General features: G+C 50.0%; 5 protein-coding genes across 5 annotated transcripts; 2 read left to right on the forward strand and 3 right to left on the reverse strand.

Annotated features, from left to right (window-relative positions):
• Nucleotides 1–1437: 1437 nt before the first annotated feature.
• Nucleotides 1438–2648, forward strand: BKA55DRAFT_514997 (S-adenosyl-L-methionine-dependent methyltransferase; the record flags this gene model as incomplete). The annotated part of the gene is made up of 4 exons (XM_046187996.1): nt 1438–1594; nt 1649–1916; nt 1998–2460; nt 2544–2648. 4 exons carry the CDS (start codon nt 1438–1440, stop codon nt 2646–2648), a joined length of 993 nt encoding a protein of 330 aa, XP_046048175.1.
• Nucleotides 2649–3101: 453 nt separating this feature from the next.
• BKA55DRAFT_514171 (cytochrome P450) lies at nt 3102–4706 on the forward strand (the record flags this gene model as incomplete). The annotated part of the gene is made up of 1 exon (XM_046187953.1): nt 3102–4706. The coding sequence occupies one exon, from the start codon at nt 3102–3104 to the stop codon at nt 4704–4706; it is 1605 nt and encodes a 534-aa protein (XP_046048176.1).
• Nucleotides 4707–8272: 3566 nt separating this feature from the next.
• On the reverse strand, nt 8273–9733 carry BKA55DRAFT_691703 (uncharacterized protein; the record flags this gene model as incomplete). The annotated part of the gene is made up of 4 exons (XM_046199669.1): nt 8273–8854; nt 8907–9037; nt 9101–9388; nt 9454–9733. The coding sequence occupies 4 exons, from the start codon at nt 9731–9733 to the stop codon at nt 8273–8275; spliced, it is 1281 nt and encodes a 426-aa protein (XP_046048177.1).
• A 5958-nt stretch (nt 9734–15691) lies between these two features.
• Nucleotides 15692–16709, reverse strand: BKA55DRAFT_646600 (uncharacterized protein; the record flags this gene model as incomplete). The annotated part of the gene is made up of 2 exons (XM_046197216.1): nt 16286–16709; nt 15692–16241 (listed from the first exon to the last, which is right to left on the reverse strand). The coding sequence occupies exons 1-2, from the start codon at nt 16537–16539 to the stop codon at nt 15692–15694; spliced, it is 804 nt and encodes a 267-aa protein (XP_046048178.1). The 5' UTR covers nt 16540–16709.
• A 1-nt stretch (nt 16710) lies between these two features.
• On the reverse strand, nt 16711–17441 carry BKA55DRAFT_572477 (uncharacterized protein). The gene is made up of 2 exons (XM_046193142.1): nt 17031–17441; nt 16711–16985 (listed from the first exon to the last, which is right to left on the reverse strand). Exons 1-2 carry the CDS (start codon nt 17334–17336, stop codon nt 16830–16832), a joined length of 462 nt encoding a protein of 153 aa, XP_046048179.1. The 5' UTR covers nt 17337–17441; the 3' UTR covers nt 16711–16829.
• Between the last annotated feature and the right edge of the window lie 2293 nt (nt 17442–19734).

A 19734-nucleotide genomic window follows, 5' to 3' on the forward strand; every position in this document is an offset into this window, starting at 1 on the left:
TCCTCCTCCCCCCCCCTTTTTTTCCCCTTCTTTCTTTCCTTTTTTTTTTTCTTTTCGTAGTCCCTGCCCTCCTGCCACTGGCTCCGGCTGCTTTCCTAGGACCCAACTTTGTTTGGCTACCCGTTCCCGTAAGTCCAAGGCGGCCCGCTAACCACTTGCACTGACGGGCACTTCCGCACCCCGCACCCACAGCAAATGACGATCAGTGATCGTCATTTAGTCATACCCCAGCCAAACGACGCCAGCCAAAATACGACAGTTGCGTCTGCTGGAACGCCCGCGTGCGAGCACAGACACACACAGATAGAAAGAGAGAGCGAGAGAGGCAATTTCCCTGAAGAAGTCTGTGCCCGTTTCCTTGCAAATCGCTGTTTGAGGGTAAATGAGGGGAGGCCTAGGCCCCCGCAGTGGCGGCCAATCCCAATGTCAGCCACTTCGCCATCACCTGCAGGGTTGCCCTCCAAAGGCGACACCCATCTGTGCGGCAGGGCCTGGACCAGACTCATGGGACTGACAACCTGGAAAGAATGACGGAGCTTAGCGAGACTTCAACACCGACGCCGGCATGTGAGCATTTGCGTGTTTCTTGCTGTTTTTGTGGTTTCATACCAGAATGCAAATGAGGCTTTCGCCGTTGTCTTATCTTTCCTTGACCGACTCTTCCTTGTCTTCTTGGGGTGCCCCTTCACAAGAATTGTGCCGGAAAAAGCCAATTCTCCTTCCACTCGGTCCATAGAGGCCGACGTTTACGGTACAAAAGCCACCTTTCAAAGTGCTGACCAGGCTACCAAGCCACAGAAAAACACCAGCCAACCATAAGAGCTCGTTTTAGCCAAGGTACATGAATACCTAGGGCCGGCTTCCTTTGCTTTTGAAGCCCCTATACCGCCTCAATTACGGCCGCGATATAGCGGACCCTCTGTCGCTAGCAAATCCTTGGGGCTCTATTAACCCTCTAACAGTTTGGTAGGTAAGATGCTAATAGATTGAGAGTCGGCTTACTACGTAGTGTGACAAGTTTGAAAGGTGCCCATTCCTAGTCTCACACTAATATCGGGGCAGGATGAATTAATTTCCTTGCAGCCACTTAAGGCAGCGCAAACGACAACTTGCATCTTCAACTGGCTCTTTTGTTGTCGCATCATTTGTCTCCGTTTCGCCTCTGTCAAGATGACTCCCTACAGGCGGACAAGGTCGAGCGGAGACTTGCGATCAGCGGCGGACATGAAAAACCGACAGGACGTCCCCGGGAGCCGCGACGCCGGCCATGAGAATCGTCGTGACTTCGAGTTCACCTTCAACTGCTCGATGACGAGCGCGGGCGGTAGAATAGGCAGTATCATCGAGCCGAATGTAGGCGTACCCTATCGCTGGCGACCTTGTGGGGAGCTGCTTGCTAATTCGACGGCTTGGTTTCTGCGACTTCAGCCTGAGACAATGTCAGCGTCTTCCACTAAAGACCCACCATCGGCATCATCGGCATCGTCGAATGCTAACTCATGCGGCAGCGAGAATGACTCTACCTCCCTATCGGACAGCGTGCAGGCCTTTCCCGAGAAGTTTGGCCGCACGTACCACGCCTATCGTGCCGGTTGTAAGCTGACCCTGGGCTGCATCCCCAACTTTCAAGCTGACTGCCGGCATGCAGCATACGCTTTTCCTAACGACACCCCCGAGCAGGAGCGTCTGGAACTCCAGGGCGAGTGCATCAAGAGACTCTTGGACGACAGGCTTTACCTTGCTCCGCTCTCGACCACGAGGCCTCCGCGCGCCATTCTCGACGTGGCCACGGGTGTAGGCGATTGGGCTATCCAGATGGGCGATTTGTTCCCTACGTCCCTGGTTATTGGAACCGATCTATCCCCCATCCAACCAGCGGAGGTGCCCCCCAACGTTCACTTTTACGTCGAAGATTCGTAAGTGTCTGTCCAAGCACTTGCTGACATGGTTGAAGTAAGTGGGCTTTAGATCTGACCGTCTTCGCCCATCATATCTAGGACCGACCCATGGGACTTCCCGCAGCAATTTGACTATATCCATACACGAGCTACCTCCGGCTGCTGGGCCGCATTTGAGACTCAGATCGCCGAGCAAGCTTTCGCCGCGCTCGAACCTGGCGGCTGGTTCGAGTCGCAAGAAGTCGACGGCAAGGTTTGCTGCGACGATGGCACCCTCGATCCTAACGGGCCCCTAGCCGCATGGTCCAATGATCTTATTGTGGCGTCAGAAAAGCTTGGTCGTCCCGCCATCCTGGCGGCCACCCTTAAGGAGGTATTCGAGAGGGTCGGCTTCGTTGATGTGCAACAGCGTATTTTCAAAATGCCCATTAACGGGTGGGCAAGGGACAGCCGGCTTAGGGAAATAGGGTATTTGTGGGGGGCAAACGTCTTGGAGGGGCTAGCCGGCTTCTCTTACCAGCTCTTCAATAAGGCGTTTGAGCGAACGAGCGCTCAGATCGAGGTAAGTAGAGCTCGAGACACCACTACATTCATGATTTTACCACGCTAGGTAATCGAAAAGTCCACTCACTAGTTCATTTATAGGTATCTCTCATCAATGTTCGCCAGGATATCAACAACCCTCGAATACACTGCTACATGCCTGCCTTTGTTGTTTGGGGTAGGAAGCCATATCCTGACGAAATGTAAGGCGCTCAGAGCGCAGGGCCACTCCATTGGTGTATGTGTATAGTAGAATTCCTGTTTGAAGATACAAGGGAAGTGAAACGGTCGCCACGGGGAGCGTATGATATAGGATCTGCGGCTATGTGAGCTGGCAGTGTCAGCCGAGAACGACCCTGAGCGATGTCGGGGATGAGGCTCCAGACATCAGGTCGTTGGTTGACCCCGTCATGGCTTTCCAAATCTCAGACATACCTTTGGGCAGTTTATCTGCAATAAGGCGGAGCCGCATGATGACGTGTGCCAATCGGAAAGGCCAAGGTCTTGACACATGACGAGTCGTCCTCCTCATTGATTTGTTGGAGTTGACGCTATCAAAGGCCAGATAAGGTGAAAGCTCTCAGCTGGACCCGTTGCATTATTATGTTGAGATGAACTCACAATCTTTTACCCCTGACTTGATCTGAATCAGCCTTCATAATGGCCCCAACAGTATCCATATCTTTCCCTAGCTTCAGTACCATTGCCTTGGCTGTGGCGGGCTACGTCTTGTTCAGCATACTCTATCAGATCGTCTATTACCGCTTCTTCCATCCTCTCGCATATTTCCCCGGCCCTTTTTGGGGAAGCGTGACGCGTCTTTGGATTACCTATCACAACGTCAAAGGAAGGGAAAACGATGTGTGCGAAGCGCTGCACAAGAAATATGGCCCAGTCATGCGCGTCACGCCTACGATGCTCCTCATTAGTGATGCGACTAAATTGCCACTCATATATCATCGCGCCGCCGACAAGTCGCAGCACTACATCACAGGATCCACAGGCTCGACTGAGGCTATATTCAATATGCAGAGCCACAAGATGCATGCGCGATATCGCAAGATTGCCTCGGCGCCCTACAGCCTCACCAATATAAAAAAGATGGAACCTCTGGTGGATGCCCAGCTCCGCTATTGGCTTTCCCGGCTGGAAGACCTCTTCGCTTCCCCAAACACGGCAACGACAATGAAAATGGGGGAGAAGTCTTTCGATTTCTGCCCTTGGGCGGTCTACATGGCCTACGACGTCATGTCAGAGGTCGGTTTTGGCGCCCCCTTTGGCTTCGTCTCTCGAGGCGGCGACGTCGGGGGCCTGATCAAGGGCTTGCGCGACGGGCTGTTGCCATTTGGCATTATGGCACGCATGTACCCTCTGACCAACTTGATCAAGAAAACACGGATTGGCGACAAGTTCTTCGTGGTAAAACCCCAGCATGAGAATGGCTTCGGGGCGTTGATGCGGTTCCGCGACGATCTGATTGAGAAGCGTCTTCGGGATTTGGAAGTGGGAAAGACTGTTAGGTTTGATTTGTTACAGACATTTATCGAAGCTCGCGACGAGAATGGTCAGCCGCTGCCTCTAGAATATATCAAGGCCGAGATCTTAATCGTGCTCCTCGCTGGCGCCGACAGCACAGGCACTGCTTTCCAGGCTCTCGTCAAATATGTCTTAACCAGCCCACCCATATACACCAAAGTCATGGCCGAGCTCGATGCTGCCACCCATGCCAAAAAGCTCTCGAGTCCTATCCCTCGGCAGGAAGAAGTCCTAGCTCACTGCCCGTACTATGTAGCTTGTGTCCGCGAAGCCATGCGCCTCGTTCCGTCCGCTTCCAGCATCTTCCCGCGTCTGGTCTCCAAAGGCGGAATTGAACTCGACGGGAAATATGTCCCTGAGGGTCTCGAAGTCACGGCGAATACATACCTGGTTAATCGCGACACGAACATTTACGGGGATGATGCGGGTGAGTTTAGGCCCGAGAGATGGTTGGAGAGCGAGGAAAAGGCGCGCGAGTATACAAAGTACAGCATGACGTTTGGCTATGGGAGCAGAGTGTGTTTGGGCCAGCACCTAGCTAAAATGGAGATGTACAAGGCGCCGTTGCAGTTTTTCAGAAACTTTAAGGTGACACTGTGTGATACTGAGAGGCCGGCGAGATATCAGGTCAAGGGGGGTGTGGCCTTCTTTGAAGACATGTGGATTAATATTCAGAGGAGGGATCCGGAGGAGCGAGGCCAAGGCCTGGTCAGATTGGACCGAGCGTGACTGGCTAGGGTTAGGGCTATACTAGTGTTTGAGGGTCATGATTAGCTCAGCCACGGGAATAAAGCTATATTCAAGCTTGTTGTACGCCAGTCGCGAACCACGTCGAAATGCAATTGCGGCCCCGAAACTTCTGTCCTTGAGGCATCCACCCATGCCGTAATCCTGACGTCACCTCTCTGAGGCGGCCATGGGGAACAGGCAGTCGCCACTTCAAGCTACATGCCTCGAGCGTCTTATACAGAGGATGGCATTAAAGAAATATTAGATATCACAGATAACGGCCTCTCCCATAACTTAGCCGCCCAGAAGCATGACATCCCTCAGCCGACTCTTTCGGGCTGATTAAGAGGTAAGTCGCCCACCCTAGTTATGGCCCACCCCTGGCTTTGGTCCGCCCCACAAACGCGCTCCGTCCCACGCGTCAGATCAGCGCTACCACCTACGATAAATTGTCAAAAATCGAATTTTTCTCCAATTGACTTACTTTCTTTTGTATTTTCTTCTCCGGGTTCGAAATGCGTGAATATACTGAGCAGGACCTACAAAACGCCATCGTAGACGTCAGGAATGGGGTTGCCGTTAGGACCGCTGCCACACGCCATGGTGTACCAAGAGGGACACTTCGTGCCCGCCTTAATGGTGCCCAACCTCAACGTACGGCACACGACGACCAACAGCGGCTCACGGCCAATCAAGAAGAACATCTTAAGCAATGGATTTTGCGGCAGGAGGCCCTCGGTTACGCGCCAACACACACACAAGTGCGAGCAATCGCTAGCAGCGTGCTTAAACAACAAGGTGACCACAAGCCCCTAGGGAGGAAGTAGTCCAGTCACTTCGTGGAGCGCCATTTGGCCGTCAAGACAAAATTAGGCCGTCGAACTGACTGGAAACGTATAAATGCGGCCACTCCGGATAATATCAGGCACCTGTTCAACCTATACGAGACTGTGAGCTGGATCCCTCCCCGGCGGAGGTACAACGCCGACGAGGGCGGCATTATGGAGGGCCAAGGCATTAACGGGCTTGTTATCGGCTCCTCGCAGGAGAACCCTAACACGGTACCAGTCAAAACGATAAATGCCCGGACTTGGACGTCTATTGTGGAGTGCATCTCGGCGCTCGGGGTCGCTTTGAACCCCCTGGTCATCTTCAAGGCCAAAAGTATCCAAGAACAATGGTTCAAGAAGGATTTCCTAGCTAAGCATCTTGGCTGGCATGTTACCTTTTCGGAAAACGGGTGGACAAGCAATGATATTGCTGTCGAGTGGCTAGGGAAGGTGTTTTTACCCCAAACGCAACCTGAGGATCTAGCCGATGGTCGCCTACTCATCGTCGACGGTCACGGCAGTCATACCTCGGACGAATTTATGACTATGTGTTACCTAAACAACGTTCACTTACTCTTTTTCCCTGCTCATACTTCCCATGTCCTCCAGCCCTTGGATCTCGGCTGCTTTTCCAGTTTAAAAACGGCCTATCGTAGGTCAATTGGGGAGCATACGGCTTTGACAGATACGACAAAGGTTGGAAAGGCAAACTTTCTCGAATTTTATGCGAAAGCTCGAGAAATTGGTCTTCGAAAGGAAAACGTTCAATCTGGGTGGAAAGCGACAGGCTTATACCCTAAAAGCGTAGCCAAACCTCTAAATTCTCGATGGGTCGTGGTGGCTAAACGGCCAGCTATACCACTACGTGTCACCTCGGATATTTCAACACCAAAACGCGGCGGCGACGTCGTAAAGCTATTTGCCGAGAAGAGCGGCTCTCCCACTTCACGACTGTCTATTCGAAAAGCCGCTGCGGCGTTGGATAAGGTTGCGATGGAGGTTATACTAAGGGACCGTGAGATCGAACGCTTGCGGGTGCAACTCGCCCAGGCAAAACCGACTAAACGTCGTAAGATCGTCCAAGATCCGAACGAACGCTTTGCAAGCCTTGCGCAGATACTTGCGCAAGCTAATCGAGAGCCTCAACAACGTGTTCGGAAGGCAAGAAACGCGGTACAAGAGGTCATTATCGTGGAGGGGGAGAGTAGCTCTGAGTCGGAAGAGGAGCCGGCACTGGCTCGACGGTCGGCACGCAATCGGCGACCAACAAAATGCTATATGGAGCGAGATTCAAGTGCAGACGAAGAAAGCGACTAAAGAGCGCCAAATGCGATTTTTCTTGTATTTTTAGCATTTAATTTGACTTTGTTGCGACCTAGTTACGTCGATGTACCAGCTGTGCGATGTAGGCTAAATAGAGCGGGCCAAAGCCAGGGGTGGGCCAAAACTAGGGTGGGCGACTTATACCATCAAAGTCTAAGGTCACCCATCCTGCCCAACTATTATCCAAGTCTCAGGAATCCAGATTAGTTACCTGGATACTTCGGCAAAGATGCCTTGGGCTATGCTCCTTCTTACAGCCAAGTGCGCGCCACCGTCGCTGCGCTCTTAAGATAGAGAGGCCCGGGAAAGGGCTATCGTCTCACCTGCTTCAACCCCTTGATGTTGGGTGCTTTGGGCTGCTCAAGAAGGCTTACGGTCGAAAAATAGAGCATCAGATCAGATGCTCCATAACCCACGTTTCCAAGACCGAATTCTTTCCAGCTTTCTATGCTGCATTTCAAGCTACTATGACAGAAGAAAATATCAGGGCTGCCTTTAGAGGGTCCGGGCTTATTCCTATTGACCCAGAAAGTATAGTCTCGAAGCTTGATATACAGCTACGAACTCCAACGCCGGTTGGAGAAGAGGTCGACCCCTCGACCCCTTGGATTTCGAAGACGCCAAAGATCGTACTTGAGGCCCAATATCAGTCTGAATACCTCCAAAGGCGAATAAGCAGGCATTATAGTAGCTCACCAGAGTCAATTTTGGCAACCTTAAAGTCTCTTTCTAAGGGAACACAGGCAATGAGTGATGCATGAGAATGCCTTATTGAGGTCTGAGGTCCACGACCTTCGACAGGCGAATGAGACACTAAGCCGGCGGCGGAGGGCAAAGAGAAGTCGGCTACAGAAAAGAGGGGTAATAACAGTAGATGAAGGAAGGGAAGCAATTGATCAGATGGGTGTTGATGCGCAGGTAGGGGGCGAATCGTCGAGAATTGGTGGTCAAGGAAGGTCGGCGCAAGCGAAGGAACGGCGCTGTGGATCATGCGGCAAGGCTGGGCATAACGCAAGAACATGTCAGATAGTTGTTGCAGTATGTAAAGAATAGTATAGCGATTAGATTTAATTGATTAGAGGGTTTGTTGTGTTTTTCTGGTGATTCTATTTTGATAGCTGAAGAAAAGTGTTCCGCTCGCTTGTCTGTTTCACTCGCTTATAATGCACCTTATTTTATTTTATTTTATTTTTGGCTACTCGGGGCTATTGGTCTCTGTTCATCGCTGTGTAAGCCTTATCGGGTAGTCAACGACGTCGAGATGATGATGTTACAAGCGTGGATTTCCCACGAGCCAGGTATGGAGTCAAATAACTAGCCTAAGCAATCTTGAATTTCGCCGCCGCGAAAAGCTCGATAAGTCTACTCACATAAGCAAATCCGGTGTAGTCATATAGTCCGTTTCTTAAGTAGTTAGTCGATATTAGCGCCGCATTCCAAACACGAGGCCTTCTCAGTCCAAGTCCTATCACCACCTGTGACGTTTTCACGCAGGTCGCGGATCTCCCACGCTGTGGGGCCGTCTTGCATCTTGAGGCTGGCCTCAAAGAGTCCTAGGTATGGCTTGGAGTCTGCGATCTTCTTCTTGCGGCCTCTCTTGGCTGATCCCTTAACCGATGCGGTGGCGATAGACCTAGAGGGCGTTGGCCCAGGTGTTAGGGTTTCTGTCTCACGAGGCGTTTCGCGAACAGCCTTCTTGACGTGGACATTATCTTGAGTTGACCCATCCCGGACATTGACCGTAGACTGGGCCTTCTGCTCCTCGGCATCGATGGGCGATAGAGGACGCGTTGCCTCCTCGGGCTTCTCTTCCTTCACACTCGATCCCTCGATTTGTTGGGGTTTGTCTGTTCCTAGTCGTTCGTAGACTTGCATAAGAATGTCGTGGGCCATACACTCGAGATGCATCCATTTCTCGCACTCCGAGCTCGTGCATCCTATAAGGGTCTTATCGGGGTTGGCGGGAGTTTGGCATTTACATATAAGTTCAACCGACTATATGCATATTAGCGCTTGCGGAGACAAGATGAGGTACCACGCAACATACGGAAAGCTGCGAGTTACGGCAGTCGTATGCTTGACGCCAATAAAGCTCGTCTGTAATCTCCTCGTCATCGGACTCAATCCATTGATTGACGGTGACGGGTCCTGTAACACTGACAACATTAATAATATCCACTAGAAAAGTCGGTTAGACGCGCTGCAGCACAGCATAATATCGGTCAGTATTCTAGAACATACTGTGGTTGGAGGCGATCAGTTCCTTAGCGCCGTGGTACGGCTGGCGACCTTGAACAGTCTTCTTGCCGTCGAGGGTTCCGGGAGGCAGCTCATAGGGCCAGTACATCCAGTAGACGCGGGCGTAAACGTGATGCTCATCGGAAGCACGAATCTCGAGGATGCGCGCGACCCAGTCATCATTGTTCTCCTCAAAACTACCTTTGCCATCACTTTGAGCCTTTTGTTGCTCAATGGTAAGCTCGTTGGCAACCTGAACGAACCCTTCGCTGTAGTACTTGACGTTGTTGACTGCCAAGAATCAGCCATAAGCCCCTCACGGTACGCACGAAGGCGAGATTTCATCGGATACTTACGGACAAAGCTGTTGTAGCGCGTCATAGATTGCCATTGTTTCCTGGGTTCGACTATGTAATGTAGATCCATGGTGTCGTGGGTCTTGAAGCTGCCGGTTGGGGAGAAGGGAGAGATTTGAAGCTGAACCCGTTGATCGTCATCTTGGCCGTCGCGCTTCTGCTTCTTGTTCTTATGACATTCCTGTTCGGCGCGCGAAGGACCTGTCGCGTAAGAAATCGTAAAAGGGCACTCAGCGCGGTTCTCCTCTCCGACAGATCGCGATCTCTTGCGATTGCTCATTGTGGCGTTTTTACGCGGTTAGGTATGCACGCGTCGAGAGCTGAGAGAAGGAGGGGTTTGAAGATGCAAACAATGAGTCGCGCAATGAAAGGGCGAAGAAAAAGTATGACAGATGAGGGAAGGACGAAGAGATTGTTGTGATGATTAGTGTAGTGAATCTGCGATTTCGCATTAGTTGAGCATAGCCCCAGTTGTCTTTGAGAAATAAGCCACGGGCGGCCTGCATTGTCATATACGCGGGCTCCCACTGGAACGGCGCCCGGGCGTCGCGATCAGATTTTAGCGGGTCCTAGAGTAATTTGATTGGCCAGCAACTGCATCACTATCACCTGTAGGTTTTTTTTTTTTTTTTTTTTTTTTTTTTGTTTACTTCGGACCAAGACCTGGTTCGATTACTACAACGAGTCATTCAACGCGGCAGAGTGAGTGCCTCAATTGGTTCATCGCCCGTTCTTCCCCTTCGCAGGAGCTTGCTTCATTCCCCGATGATTGTTTGCCCCCCGAAGCCGGGTACAACTCTCGCGATGAGCTACCGTAGTGACCGCAATCAACACATGGGCCGCCACGCGAGGCTATGCATTTATTACGCGAAAATCAACTACCAAAACAAGTGGTAGAAAAATTGTTACATATGCATGTGATAGATCTTGGCAGCACAAGCCTTCAGCAAAGAAGAAACACATGCGCAAAACAACAACTCGAGGCACGGGTTGCCCATTCTCAGTCCTAGCCAAAGAATCATTAGACAAGACAACCTGGTCTTTACAACATCGACCAGACAAGGAATGTTCAAAGCACAACCACCCTCCAAGTCAGCACCCATCAGCTCATCCCGTCCATTGCAAACTCAATTCTACCGGAAAAGCAACTCTATCAGAGCTTGTATCCGCCGGCATCTCTCCGAGGGATATCCAGACATATTTGCATCAGCAAGACGGTAACTCTCTAGCAACTAGGCAAGATATTTACAACTACATTGCTAAGTTGAAAGATAACATACACGAAGGACAAAGTTCAATTCATGCTCTGATTAACAAACTAGATCGAGAAGGATTTTGGAGCCGTTTGCGGGTCGACGGCAATCAACGAGTTACTGCAATTTTGTTTGCTCACCCAGGTTCCCTACAATATCTTCAAGCCTACTCTGATCTCTTGCTGCTTGACTGCACATACAAGACAAATAAATACCAGATGCCACTTCTTGACATGATTGGGGTGGATGCTTGCCGGCGATCATTTTGCATTGCATTTGCCTTTCTCAGCGGTGAGCAGGAGGAAGATTACGTATGGGCTCTAGAGAGACTTCGATCACTCTACGAAATGGTTGGAGCTAGGCTTCCGTCGGTGGCTCTGTCTGATCGCTGTCTGATCGCTGTCTTGCATGCCTCAACGCCATCGACACAGTGCTCCCATCAGCACAGTTGCTGCTTTGCCGATGGCATGCAAACAAAGCAGTGCTTGCACATTGCCTTCCAATTTTCGCGCTACAGGAGAAACTAGCTGCTGGCACGGCGTCTAATGCATCGGGAGCCATGAAAACGGGGTCCAAACCGGATGGTTGGGCAGATTTCTATAACTTTTGGCATTCTATCATGCAGTCACCTACCGAGGCGATTTTTAATGAGCGCGTGGCAGCATTTGAGAAAAAGTATCTTCCGAATCATTCTGAAGAGGTTGCATATATAAAGAAGACTTGGCTTGAGCCTTACAAGGAAAAACTCGTCAAGGCCTGGGTCGATCAGCATATGCACTTTGGCAATGCAGTTACTTCACGTGCTGAAGATATCCATGCACTGTTGAAGTCTTACCTGAAGAGAAGCAATTTTGACCTTTTTGATGTTTGGAGGACCATCAAGCATGCAGTCGAGAATCAGTTATCGGAGCTGCAATCAACACAAGCCAGACAACAAACTCGAAAGCCAACGCAGCACTTGGGCGGGGGCTTATTTAGCGCTCTGCTGGCTGGATTTCCCACGAGGCGATGAAGAAGTCGAAGAACAGCGGAAGCTGCTAGACAAGAAAGATCCACTTGCACCCTCCGTCTGCACAGGAGCTTTCACAAGATCATACAGCCTCCCTTGCGCTCATAAGATCAAGACGCTACAAGACCGAAACCAAGGTCTTCAAATAGGTGACTTCCACCACCAGTGGCATCTCAAACGCAGTGGAACACAGCCTCGGCCAATCCTTGAACCCCATAAAGTTAAGCTAGGAAGCAAGACAACAAGAAATGCACAGTCAAGTACCCAAAGAGAACCGAGCATGTTTGAACAGTTGACAAGGCGGGCACCGCGGACATGTTCAAGATGCCACATAATAGGCCATTCAAGGACATCGAGGTCATGTCCTTTCGACAACAAGAGATCTTGCTAGAATCATCCGCCTCACACCTAGCTGAGCCATTCACCACACCAATGCATGTGCTAGCTGGCTGGTCCAAAGAAGCCGAAGATGCATCAGCAAGTCAGATCAGGGCCCAGCCTTCCTCAAGCAGTCATTTCGATGATGTACAGGCCCAGGGCCAGGACCAGGAACAGGACCAGGGACAGGATACTATAGTAGTACGAGGTACAACTCCGCAATCACTGCAGACTACCGAGGAATCAGACCTACCTACGCGATCACAGCCAGCAATATCACCGTCGCCGCCATTGAGGCAACCAGTTCCAGAGTTGCTGTATTACGCACCTGAGGCTATATATCGACGTTATCTCGCCGCGAGAGCAGCATGGTATGAAAGCCAACCTGCTGGCAGCCTCAAGACCAATCAAGAATATCGCAGGGCAATAGGTCTTCCGCAGCGATATGGTAGAGAAATGTATACCTGGTGCCAAGACCACAAACAAATGGGCCAGTACTGCCATTTGCCGCAAGGAGGACGAAGAAAATGGACAAAGGAAGAAATGATGGCCTATATTGACTGGGATTTTGAAGAGGTTAGACGCACCGATGCTCAGGTCAAAAGGCAGCTAGAAAACAACGGCAAAGAAGCTACTAGACGCGGCATGGGGGATATTTTGAGGCAAGCCGAAGATGACATGAGGGCCAAAGAAGCATTTAATTCCTCAATATAGTTAACTTAATTGCCTTTACTGTAGTTAACTCATGACTTCACCTAAAGGTTTCGTGCCGTCAGCATAATTGGTATCAGTTGATGTGTTGGCTAGCCAATCAAATTACTCTGGGACCCGCTAAAATCTTATTGCGGCGCCTGGGCGCCGTTCCAGTGGGAGACATATGCTTTAAGTAACTCTGCGGGATGGAATACCCCGCACAAGAGACAACTAAAGAACAATCAATTAACACATTTGCTGCTGCTCAACACATTTACTTTAACCCTTAAAGCACGCTCAGTGCGTCACGTAAGGTTAAGGTTACAACGGTACTTCGGGCAAGAGGCGGCTCTCTGGTCTTACCCTGGGAACAGCATACTGATTGCCTCACTGATGTGTTCTGCTAGTCCTTTTTCCAAATGCATCTGACTGCTCCACTGAATAATCCGATATCGAACTTGCCGTTGGTCAATCTTACCGCAGCCATCGGATGCATCCTACGAATCAAAGGCGACGGAGTCTAGTCTGTAAATGTCACAGGGTAGGCATGATCTTGACGGCCTCAGGAAACGGGGCCCCATAGGGACACGCCTAGGCGCCTCTCCACTTCTGCACGCGTAGGCGTGCGGATTATGTCAGCCCCCAATTTGGCACATCTCCACAACTGCATTTCGAGTTTTGAGGCTGGCGGGTTTCAGAATCCCGAGATTCAGAACTGCAATGAATTCCTAATTATCAAGCTGAATACAATTCCTGCTGCTCTTTTACATCATTCTCAGCCGCCTCCCAGATGTCGCGCATGCCTCTTCTGCTAGAAAATGGATTACTTTCCATCTCTGCCGCTACCTGAGCCTCCACCCGATCATCTTCTGCTTTACTCCAATCCAGGTACGCCATCATCTCTTCCTTACTCCAATCTCTAGATCCGGTCGGTGTCGTACAGAGTTTGCCCATCTGCTCCCAGTCAAGACACCACTGGTAGCTTGCTTTGTCATACCGCAAAGGTAGACCTAACGCCCTCCGATACTGCTGGTTAGTTTTGACGCTACCACGAGGCTGCGCCTTATACCAAGCATCTCGAGCAGCAACATATCTCCGATAGATAGCTTGTGGGTCATCATATCTTAGTGTCGGCGCCACCGATGCTGTTGAAGATGATGCTACTGGCGACGTCCCTCCCTGTGTCGATGGTTTTGCTGATGACACTGCCGATGATGCTGCTGTCTCTATACTAACGACAATGCAGCTAGTATCATCCCTGCCAGACCCAGCATGTCCGGATAATCCTGATGACGGGTCTTCCAGTGGTTCCCCTTCCTGCAAAGATGATACAGATGCAGATACTGCTGCTGCTGGTCGTGCTTCCCCGGATAATGCTGGCGAGAGTGCCACTGGCATTGCTTCTACCTGTGCTGACGATGATGACAAATACAAAATCCCCTCGTACCGTTGAGGGCATGCCTTTGACGGCGGAGATTGCGGCACATTCGGACACCACGACGCATCAAGAACAACGGCAGGAGGAGCGGCAGGAGCAGCCCACGAGAAAACCTACACACGCGAGAGGCAAGCGAGCCGCAACTACGCGTCAGCAAGCCAGCAACGCCGATGAGCGCTTCGCTGGCTGGCAAGGCATTCCAGCGCTAGCAAAGCTTCATGCTCTTGCAGTCTATATACGGAGCTCGGCTCTACACAACGATCAGTGGTACGATGCTGTAGGTAAGCAACTAGGCATCGATAATATCACGAGGTGGTCCTCATGGCATAGAGTGATCACTGTTGCGTTAAAGAAAAAGCCACAGATCATCCAGTTTACTGCTGAACATGATAATGATCTCGAAGGTAATACTCTTAGCAGTAGGGATTGGGAAATGCTAGAAAGAACGCTAGAGTTCCTTCAACCTTTCTATGAGGCCACGTTGGAAGCTGAAGGCGCTATGGCATCAATCTCACAGTCACTTGAGCTGCTGGACCTTCTCCTAGGACACTGCGAAAAGTGGAAGGTACATGGCTAAGTTTTACATCTTCCTGCTCTATCCATAGCGTATACGGCATGCTAATCAGCTAACTAGGCCCACTACTCGCAGCCGAGCAATCGCGATGATCGTATAATTCACTCTATCGATATGTGCTGGTTCATACTCGATAAGTATTACACTATGACCGAGGATGTCCCCGTATATGCCGCCGCCCTCCTTCTCGATCCTTCTAAACGCAAGAGCTATATCGAAGAATGTTGGCCCGAGGAATGGCACGAGGGCGCGTTTGCCGCCGCCCGTAGTCTCTGGAAGGAAGAATACAATTACGATGTCGAGATACATCTCTCAGAGCAGTCCTTGGCTGTGCCTGCATTATTAAAGCGAAAGAAGGATACGATGCTCTCAAAGATGCGCTTAGAGGTGCGAAATAACACGATGGCGAGAGCACGGGGCAAGGATGATTTCGATAGCTTTATCTCCGAGGCTCCTATCGCACTTGCAGAGGATACTACGCCCCTTCAATGGTGGTGTAGTGAGGACGTTCGTACAGCGTATCCACGGCTTAGCCGCATGGCTATCGACATCCTGTCTGTACCAGCAGAATCAGCAGAGCCAGAGCGGACCTTTTCAGGGGCTAGGCGCACAGCTAGGTGGGATAGGCTACGATTGTTGATTGAGAGCATTGAGAAGATTGAGTGTATCGGCAACTGGCTGCGAGAGGGACATATTAGACCGTCAGCTGAGGGTGGGATAGGCCTCCCGTGTGATCCAGATGCTATAGAGGGTGATATCTAATAACAAACAGGCCAAACGGGAGCGTTTGAGAAGTTTTCAGGCTATATAGCTACACCAATAGATTCCTCTCACTTCAATGCAGTAATTAGCTTGGCATCACGTGAACCCTTATATGAATATGCATGAATATGTTATATGAATATTTGTTTTGGTAGATAAGTTGAATATAATATGAATATAAGACAATCGGTGTGAATATTCATATAGCCATGTATGTCAACCTCAAGGCCCTCTCGGAGGATTTCTCGTTGATTGCCAACAAGAGTTTCAAGCATGTTAACAATTGCATCGACACCGAGGTCACCTTCGATAGCTGTATCACCTGTTCCTCGCATTGCCATAGTCCAAAGGCTATTTCGGGCATAGGGCTTGGCTCTTTCAACGCCATAGCGAAAGTACTCGTCGATAGTCTCGTTGTTGGTGTTATACTGCCACTCTCCCTCGTAGAAGGTTCGAAACTCATTCTGTGCTCGCATCATGGGCTCGGTGTGAGATCCGCCAAGGACTATCTCGTAAGCATCGAGTAGTGGTTGGTTGAGAGGGTCATCAACGTAGACCATGCTACCCCAGAGAGCCGGCCATATGTAGTTGGCACGTAGACGCAACAGCAGTTCCGAGACGAGGGCGTAGAACTCGTGGTTATAAGGAGCGGCATCGTTCCAAGTTGCCTCCCAGCGGGAACTGGCTCGGTTAGTCTCTGATATGGAACAAGGTTAATTACTTACCCGACCCAGCTAGAAAGACCCGGCTGCTTATCGTTAAGGAAGATGCCGCGATATTTAACAGAAGGCGATTGTTGCAGTTTGGGCTTTGAAAGCACAAAGATTTCGTTCCGCTTCCGTACTGGCACATCAGCCCACCTGTACCATGGACTCACACCGATCTGCTCGCTGACATCATAGATGCCGTAGATAGTTCCTCTAGGGTCACTGCCCGCAATTACAAGGGCTTGAGCAGTGCCGTTGATAGGATCTTGCATAAGTTGACTGACAAAGGACTCCCACTTGCCATCGATTTGTCATGCTCCATTTGACGGAAATTGCCAATTGGCTCGGCTGGGCGCACTTAAGGTTCAGTAGCCTATGGCTACCCCGCTTCGAACCACCTGGGAAGACGAAGGTATAAGAAGGCAGCTACGGGCGAAAAAGGAAGAAGTTTGGAATTAATTGTCATATACTACAGACCCTACCTATCAATTGGAGACCTAGCCGCTACTGAGCAGCTGCCCTCTAGAGACTGTATCACTCCTTCTGTGGATTGAGGTCCAGCCTATGACAAGATTCCACTTACGTCGATGACGCCATCTTCGATAAGTGTATCAATGAGTTCAGAGTGGCCAACTGTGCCTACTATGATAACTGTGTTGGCAGCATCAGGATCCGAGTAGGTTGGGCCAGTGAAGCTTTTCTCCTTGAGAGTGCGGTACTGCAAGGTTTTAGTGGATGCCCACTCATGGAACAAGATACTCACATATGTGTTGTTCTTGACGTCTACAGGGTCAAAGGTGTACTTTGCTGGTGATGCATCTTTCTCTCCATTGCTAAGCGTGAAGTTCGTGCCAGTGACACGGCCAAAGTCGACGGCAAGGTCACCCGCAGCGCGAATTACGCCCCAATAGTCATCCTTGGAGACGCGAATCTGTCCCGTACCGATATCTGCACCGACGATTTGGAAAGCCTTATCTGATTTGTTGAAGGCGACAATAGGCTGCTGGCCAAGGCACAATGCCAGTGGCAGCAGGCCTAACAATGTAGTCGATGCCCTTGAGAGCTTCATAATCAGCAACTAAAGGTATTTGTTTAAACACCTTCGACCCATGTATGATAATGGCCTTAGAACCTTAGGTTTACCATGGCCTGTCTTATCTCTTCAGTGCGCAAGGACTTCCGCTCCGTACCTCGCCCCACATGACCCCAGTCATCCTAGGGGTACGAGCGGGGTACGAAAAGTTTATTTGTTATAGCAATTACAGCCAAAACACCATACAAATTATTTTAAAGTCATCAATGAATTCCCCGTTAATTCTAGATGAGATACATGTTGTCAGCGCCTATGATGACAGTAGCTTTACCAAAGAAGATCACAGCCGCCGTATACACCCAAATGACCCCACCCGGGTAGCTATCGTTCCGGCCGAAACAGACCGCGGCACCAAATTCGAACCTTTCCACGTTGAAACTCGCAATCTTTACATTAATACACTGCCCCCAACGCCACTACAGCTATTCCAGCTTTTTCTTCCTATTTCCCTCGTTGAGAAAGGGGTTTATTTCACTAAGATCTGGCTGGCGTGGCTCAAAGAGAATAAGGTCATTGATAGCTGGAATCACCCGATGAGTCCATCTTCAAAGCTACGAAATTGGGTGGGACCCTTGGTCGCAGAAGTATATGTATGGCTTGGAATACTGATTTATATGGGTAAACATAAGGAAAGAACGATTAGAAGCCACTGGAGTACCCCAAAGCCCGGTGTTCAACGCCCTCAGCACTCAATCATCAAGACTAACTCACCGCCACCCCACACACCCCCGGTCCCCGCACACCCGTGATAGCATCACAACTGAATCCATAGATGACTTCAATTAATTCTACAATAATGAGTATTTATTCAATTTAACTGAGAATTTGGAAACTAATTCACAAATATTGTATCTGCAGTCTGTGTTTTTGGTGGATTCTTTTTATGTTGTTTTCTCTTATTTCCCTCGATCTGATGTAGTACGTTCTTTTCAGCCTGATCACGAGCCGAGATAATCTGTTCAATTTCAGGGAAAGCCTTGTTGGGGTCAAATTGAACGGCAACTCGGCCAGTGGGCTCTCTTGCTGCTACTGATGCCCTCAGTACTGCTTTTTCCTCCTCTAGGCGTTGAATTTGACTGTTCTTCTGATCAATACATTTCATTGCCTTCTTTATGATATAATTGAAGTCGCGAATAAAGGTATTTCCTTGACTTTGTATAGATTCCAGTTGTTTTTGAATATCAGCATTTCCTTGGGGCGTACTCCAGATCGTATCAGTGATTACTTGGGCCTTCCTTGGTGTTATAGGCCCGTTGAAGCGCTTGCGTTTCTTCTCCCTTGGCTTCAATGCCGCCAATGCCTTCTGTAGATTGATCGGGAAAAGCCCAGAGGCCGAGAAACCACTTATTATGTTCCTACGGCTCAGGGCTTTTAATGAAGCCCTCTCATAAGCTTTTAGGAAGAGTTGTTGTTGGTGTGGTGAGGTTGCTTCGTATGAGGCCCAAGAGCGGGTAAACTGGCGATAGTATGTTTTTAATGGCCCAAATACGGCAACATCGAGCGGCTGAGTGATATGTGATGAGTGTGAGGGTAACCAAGAGAGCCAAATCTTATGCAGCCACGCCTTTTTCATCAATTCCGCTGTAATATGTGACTTATGCTGGTCTAAGACCAATAGTCTCCATTGCTTAGGATCCTTCGGCTTAGTCTGCGGTATGAATACCCCATGAACCAACGGATGAAGATGTCGCTGTTAGATCAACCGGTTGGACTGCAAGTATACTTCCAATCAGGAAAAACGGCTGGAAACCACTGTCCTTGGAGGTTCTCGCCGGTAAAAACGACACAAGGCGTGAGACGCCGACCGTCTGCTGATACAGACTCGATTATCGAGCTCCAAGTCGTATTGTCAGACTTTATCCTCTCTGAGGAAGAAGTCATCGCTGTTCCGGCTACTATGCCACTGTTGGTCTCACCGATTTGAACGCCGGTCTCGTCAACGTTGTACATATAAGGCCTAGTTATCTTCTTCGTGTTGACTACCCAATTAAGACCATCGTAGTACTCGGAAAGTGACTCCTTCGTCACACAACGCTTCCTCACGGATTCTATGACTCGCGATGGCTTCAATTCTATACTCGAATGGCGGGTAAAGAATCTGTCAACCCAGTTCTTGCTGACATAAGAGACTTGCCCGTTGACTGATGATAACGCCTGTGCGAAGTCATGGATATCCTTCTTCGTGAGAGGCTGAAAAGCGCGCTCTCGGTCGATAATATAGTTGACTAGGTCATCTTCCTGCTCTACAGTAAGCGACTGATCTTTCTGATGTGCTGTGCGGATATCCTGGCCTCCGGCGCATCGATCATGCAATGTCGAGAGCTTGACTGAGTGTTTTACTGCCGAGGGCCGCAAACCAATGATTTCTACGTCC

Source organism: Fusarium redolens, assembly GCF_020744475.1.
Source record: "Fusarium redolens strain MPI-CAGE-AT-0023 chromosome Unknown BKA55scaffold_10, whole genome shotgun sequence".
In the NCBI taxonomy this organism is placed as follows: domain Eukaryota; kingdom Fungi; phylum Ascomycota; class Sordariomycetes; order Hypocreales; family Nectriaceae; genus Fusarium; species Fusarium redolens.

Excerpts from the sequence above, each read along its gene's own strand:
- BKA55DRAFT_572477 (XM_046193142.1), bottom strand. The coding sequence starts at position 17,336 with ATGAAGCTCTCAAGGGCATCGACTACATTGTTAGGCCTGCTGCCACTG. Across the intron at positions 16,986-17,030 it reads ACGTCAAGAACAACACATAT|TACCGCACTCTCAAGGAGAA; the intron begins GTGAGTATCTTG and ends AAAACCTTGCAG.